Source organism: Pteropus vampyrus, unplaced genomic scaffold, assembly GCF_000151845.1.
Source record: "Pteropus vampyrus isolate Shadow unplaced genomic scaffold, Pvam_2.0 Scaffold102, whole genome shotgun sequence".
NCBI classification, from domain to species: domain Eukaryota; kingdom Metazoa; phylum Chordata; class Mammalia; order Chiroptera; family Pteropodidae; genus Pteropus; species Pteropus vampyrus.
In genome coordinates, this window is record NW_011888883.1 from 6,258,838 (window position 1) to 6,265,537 (window position 6,700).

The 6,700-nt window shown below is 33.2% G+C and overlaps 1 protein-coding gene across 1 annotated transcript in view; it reads right to left on the minus strand.

Annotated features, from left to right (window-relative positions):
• Nucleotides 1-6,700, minus strand: part of MEI4 (meiotic double-stranded break formation protein 4) — a 152,360-nt gene that overhangs the window by 58,079 nt on the left and 87,581 nt on the right. The window contains exon 3 of the mRNA XM_011364921.2: nt 5,691-5,822. Within this exon, the coding sequence (XP_011363223.1) occupies nt 5,691-5,822 (132 nt within the window). The remainder of the gene's footprint in view (nt 1-5,690; nt 5,823-6,700) is intronic.

A 6,700-nucleotide genomic window follows, 5' to 3' on the forward strand; every position in this document is an offset into this window, starting at 1 on the left:
ATATTTTTAAATTTAAAAAGTATGAATAAACTGGAAAAGTGTCTCGTGTGTGTGTGTGTGTATGTGTATGTGTGTAAGCAGTTTATATATGTAATTTTCAAAACCGGTATATTTGATTATCTCTCCTCCTTGGATACTTCATTCTTTCTTATAACTCAACATTATGCTTTCAAAATTTATCACTGTTATTACAAGATGACCTAATTTCTTCATTTTAACCGCTACAGAATATTCATTTTTTTATATATGACATCCAGCCATCTTTTAAAAATAGACACTTATTTCCAATTTTTTACCAATTACAAAAAAGTTAAAATCCACAACCCTGTACAGGTCCCCTTTGTACAGTGGACTTGCTATATATATATCTTAGAGGATATATATCTTTAACTTTACACAGTGATGTACTCCATTTCCCCACAAAATCACTAACACCTGATATTGTAGTCAAGTTAATTTTAAGAAAAGTATGTCAATATAATCAGTAAATCAGTATGAAACATCTTAGATTGTTTTGTAATTTTGCATTTCCCTAGTACTGCTGAGGTTGAGAGACCCTCTTGTTAATCTTCCTATTCCTCTTCTATTAAACTCTTTTCACATCATTAGCTATTTTTCTATTGGATCGTTTATCTCTTTTTCTTACTGGTGTGTAGTTCATTATATAATCATAGTATTAAGCTTTTGTTTGTTATACACTATACAGGTTTTTTTGAGGGAAATACCATAAACTACTTACCATATCAGAAACTGAAATACACTTAAGAAATTTTAGCAATGCTGGATCATAAGGCTAATTCTGTGAAAATCATATACCATCGAGATATCTAGAGAAACCTGTAAACTTAATAAAATTTTATAGATAAAACAGAACTTATTAAAAACAAGTCCATTGCTTTTTATAGAGACAGTCACCCTTTGGATGCTCTGTAACTATTTGTTTACTGATTGGCTTTTCCTAGCTTGAATTCTATCTAAAAAGAGGAAGAAAGCTTCTCCATGGAATTCAAAGTTATTTTCAAAATAAATAGAAAACCAAGGTGATTATGTCACAAGTTGGTAAATATGCAACAATCATGATGAGAAAATTCTGTCACTCCAAAAACAATAGATACAAACTCTTAATCAATTGATAAAGACTCCAAGCAGGGGAATACAAAATACATATTTGTCAAGATTTTCGGAAAGTTTTATCCTCAGTGTCACATAGATAATTTTTTCAAGATCCAAGAAAACTACATTCAGATAAACACAGCTATAGAAAATGATGACAAGATAAGAGGATACAAACCCACTTTCTCAAAAATCTGGTTCACAGTAGATTATACATGAAGGATATATTAAAATTGACACAAATAGATTATCTACAATAATTGTACTTCTTTAATAAGTGCGACAATATATATATCAGTTGCAGAAGACAAATTAAAATATAGAACAGTGGCAGTAAAATACAAATAACTGAAGCAGTCAGTATGTAACAACATATTGCATAGTTTATCTTCCAAACTTGGAAGTCAGACTTGGGTTCAATAACCTGGTGCTATGCTTACTATGTCTGTGAGCTGGCTACTTAAACTGTAATCCTAATTGTCTTCTTTTGAAAAATGGGAGTAATACTACTTCATAGTCTAGATGGGAAAATTAAATGATATAACATTAAAATAAAAATAGCTATTTTAAATGGAAAATATATAAAAGCCTTGGAAGAGCATGAAATGTTTAGAATGGTGTTTAACAGCTTTACTAATAGGTATATTGCTATTATTTTTATGTTGAAATTTCCTATTTTCCCCTTACGTTTTCTTTTCTCATAGTTATAATAGCTTAGTGTTTGAATGCTAATTCCATTATTTCTGTCGTTTCTGGTTCTATTTTCAATAATTGATTTTTTCTCATGATTATGGGTTATACATTCTTCTTTACATGTTATAATTTCTGAATGGATGCTAGACATTAATTCCATGTTGTTGAGTTCCTGTATTATTTTGTTCCAGTAGGTGGTTAATCTAGCCGTGTGTGAATCAGCAAGATACTCTCAAGGCTTGTTTCTAAACTTTGTTAGAATTGGTCTAGCACAGCTTTGATTCTAGAACTGTATATTACTGTACTACTAAAGTGTAACTTTTTAGGGTCTCTACCGAATGCCCAGAGTATTAAACAAGGTCCAGCCTGATGGCTGGATAGAATTTGGATTGCTTAAAGTACTGTGTGACTTCTGCCCATTCAAATGTTCAGCTCACAGCTTCTTTGTAGTAGTTCCTTCCTGAGTAGTTTTTCTTCACTTGGCCTTGTGACTTGTCCTCTTGCCCATGTGCAGCTTAGCAGTCAACAAATAATCAAGAAAACCTTTCTATAAATTTCCTGAGCTCTTCCTCTTCACAGATTTCTCCTCTACATCACCCTAATCCAGAAATTCTAGTTCAGCCCTTTCAGTTCAATGGGATTGCTTTGATTTCACTGGGCTCCACCAGTGACACTCCAGAAGAGGCCTCCAGGCCAAAAGTCAAGGCAATCATAGTACTCACATAGATTTGTTTCCTTTACCGCAGGAATCACAACTCTATAGTGCCTATTGTCTTAAGATCATTAATTCATATATTTGTCCAGATTTTTAGCTGTTTACTTTGAGAATGATGTTCAGTTAACAGTAAACTTTCATGACTTTTAAAATTCTTTTTCAGAAGTTCTGAGAAATTTTATTTTTAAACAGCAATTAGATATTTTGTTATGCTTTTTCAAAAAAAAATATGCAAATTTGAGATACAGATCACCAATAAAAGTTGAATGCAGTTAATGCATTAAAGTCAGCTTCTGAAATGTGTATCTCCATGAATCAGTTTCAGAAAACTGTTAGTTTTACATCAGAGGTCAAAAATGCATACAGCAATAAATAACCTGAATGTCCTACAATAGACTGAATCAAAGAATGCGAATATCATACTACTCATCACTAAAAAAAAATCACAATTTCTTAGAAAATTAAAATCATGTGAAAAGTGGTCATTATATACTATTACATGAGAAACCGGTACAAACTATATATGTATAATTCAAATATTTTTGGCAGCAAAAACTCTGTCCAAGAGATAAAATGAAAATTGGAAAGACAAAATTTATGATTTTAATATTTATAGATTTTATGCAGAATACATATTATCTATAATAAATATATATTACTGTTTAAATCTGACAAAAATAATTTTAAGCCTGACATTTATTATAGCTATCTAACATACATATTAAAGCTTGTCTTCTTTCCTTATTTGTACATGTGCCTTTCCTACTTCACCTTACTTTTCTGAGTCCCTGTTCTCTATGATTTTATGATTGCCAGATAGTGATATTTCCCAAATTTCAGTGTATGCCCTTCTTCTTTCTCTCAAGTTTTAATTTCATATTTCCATCTGCCTACATTTAATTACTTCAATATATCCAAACTCAACTCTGTTCGCAAACAAGCATTCCTTCCCAGAGATAACATTTTCCCTGTCTCCTAGTCTTAGAATATTAATGTTTCTACTGATTCTCCTCTTTCCTTCACATTAAATCTTTCCTTGAATCCTGGGGATAACACCTCCTAAATCTGGTGGTTATCTCTATTGCTACTTGTGGATTTATTGCATCGAGAGTCCCAAATAAATGGCCTCCCTGTGTTCACGCCTTTTGCCACAACCTGACTCCATCTCTTTCCAGCATGTTACAGAATCTCTGAGCCTTATACATGATGTACTCCTTGGACCTACTACATCAATAGTCATTCTGTCACCCTTTTAGAGTGGAAAAAGCTGAAAAACCATAAAACTACATTTTCTATACTTCCTTGCTGCTAGGGTGCTGAATATGTTGGTTCAGAAACAGATGCAATCACAAAAACTTTGTAGTTGAAACTGAATCACAGAGTGAGGGCATACATGTGGCTGTTGTACATTGTGGCAGAACTGTTTTCTGAACCCTCTGACTATAGCAGCAGCTCCCTGAGTCAGCAGGAAGCTTCTTGGTCATGATGGCAAAAGCAGCAATTCTTCTGGTAGCTAAATTATCCGTGGTTAGGGGAGTCATTCATGAAAGTAAAGTCTAGAGTTTCTTCAGCCCTCTCAACAATTCTATAGTTATTCATACAACCTTTTCTGTTTAAATTGGTTTCTATTGTCTACTATTAAGATGTCGACTAATAGCTCCCTTATCTTTAAACAATACTAACATCTTGAAGGTTATTATTTTTGAAGGGATATTAAAAAGATTGAGGCAATTCATGTAAAGCATATTAACACATATCGCCAGCCAAAAACTAGTTATTGTTCCTGTGTTACTGTTATCCTTAGTGGCATCACAACCAGAATGCCAGGGTTTGAATTATGGTGTTAGCATACATCCTTTCTGCAATCTTGATCAAGTTGCTTAACTGTTCTAAGGTTTGACTTCTTAAAACTATTTCATGGAGTTTTGAAAAATTAAATTTTCTTTTCTGTACTTTATTCTCCACATAAAAAATCTCAATCAAACTAATTTTCCACATTGCTTCCTGTTTTTAAATGTCATGTGACCTCACCTTATTTCCTCAGAATCCTGGGCACATATTTTTTAAAAAACCCTCAGTGCCTCCCTATTCTGTTATCCTCTTTTTTTCAACTCAGAGCTGTTTTTCAAGTTGTTCCTTTTCCATGAAGTCTTTTAAGTCTTTTCAGGGACTTCCAACCTACCTTGATCACTTCTTTGATTTTAGAACTCTTACAAACAGTACCATGCATTTTAACACTTCATTTTTTTTCAGTAAGTAAATGCACCTTATTTGATTCTCAAATCACCTTTTGGCTCCTTGAGATCAATAAAAATTACTTTTAAAAAATATATCTAACAGTTTGTAAGAGCTTACCATTTAGTAGTCACTTGAAAAGTTGCTGACTAGATGATTTACCATGTCATTGAATGTAGAGAACTTAGATGTAAGTACTTGGTTAAAAGCTACTTGATATTATATACACACATATATATTTTTTCTCTTCACCAAAACATTTGTACCTACCTGTGATTTCCTTTAATTGTGCTTAACTCTACCATAGAAACAGCAATAATATTAAATGAGTTAACAAAGTGAACACATAATATACCAGTGCCAACATTAAAACAGACATGTTTGTCAGCAGTGATAGAAAACTTTGCACAGGCAAAGAAGGGGCTTAGAGCACTGGCTTTCAACCTTGGCAGCACTCTGGAAACACCTGGAAAACTTTAACTACAGTGACCTCCATTTTAATATCAACGGCATATGGCTTGGCAACAAGGTATTTAAAAGTTAGCCAGATAATTCTCAGGAGAACTTAGGAAAAAGAGCCACTGGTTAGAAGCTGTTCTCCATTTAACATCCTCTCCTGTTCACTTTTCTCTCATTCCTTGATTTTAGGAATATGCTGCCTGCTTGGAGATTTAAGGCCATTAATCTAAGCATTCCTTTGCTGTCACCGGTGGCACATGTGTACAAGTAAGGATGATAAGATGGTATTATTTTGAAAACTATTTTCAGAAAATATCTTTCTACAATTTCAGTAGACAGTAACAGCATCCACATACATTAGAAATAAGGTAATAACTAAAATATAAGTCTGGCAAGAAGTGAAGAGACAGGGGAGGAAAAGCCTATATAGCTATATTAACTATAAATGAGAGTTACAGTATCAAGTTCTAAGTACCTGATTGATGGCACGCAGGTCATCGGTGAAGCGATTCACTTCTGACAGGAGCAGAGATATTATAGATTTTCTCAATAAGCTGCAACTTCCCAGGGTGACCAGACTCTGAGAGACATAATGCTGCACCTGAAACTAAAGATAAAAACGAGTAGATTTCCACTTTCTATCAAGTCAGTTCAAAATATATTCAATGGGCATTTTCTAAGACTTTACTACTAAGCTCCATGCTGTGGGGGAATACAAAAAGTGTCAACATAATTCTGGGTCAGCCTCAAGCAAAACTGTGAAACAGACAAATGATAGTGATATAAGTAATAATATTTTATATAGCAGCTCCTATTTTAAATTATACAGCAAGGTGCTAAAATGGAAGTTTTAGCTGAAGTATAAAAAGAATATAATCCTTTAAATGACAGACTATATACAGAATGAATAAAAGAGATGGTAAAACAATTCAAGATTTTACTCACAAAATATAGAGATAAATAGATGGATATAGAAAAAGGGTGAGAGAGAGGAGTTTGAAGATGACCTTGGAGAGAGCTATTGTTGCACTATGAGTCCCACCTTCACACCAGAGAGGGACAGTTGGGAGGGGATTCTCTATTCTCTACAAGTCAAAAGTGAGCCATTTTAGAGTAAGGAGAAAAAATGCGGGGCTCTGAATTTTTGTCTACAGGCAGCAAAAGTATTCCCCATTAAATACATTTAAAAGGACAGTGGGAGACAAGCTATCTCACATATAGTTATTAGAAGAAAAGCCTTTTTACTATTAATCACATTAAGGGGTATATAACTAATGGCTGGAATTTCATTAAATGTATCCATTAATGTATTTGAGAGAATGGAGGCTTTAAGGAGTATCTCAAAAGACAGAAACGACTACCTTGTAATTATGCTATATAAGCTTAAAGTCATATTAAGGAGATACTTTTATTTATAAAATATTTAAATGACAATGCTAAATAAATGATGCCATATAAAACTAGGAAATGTCACTTGCCTCCTTT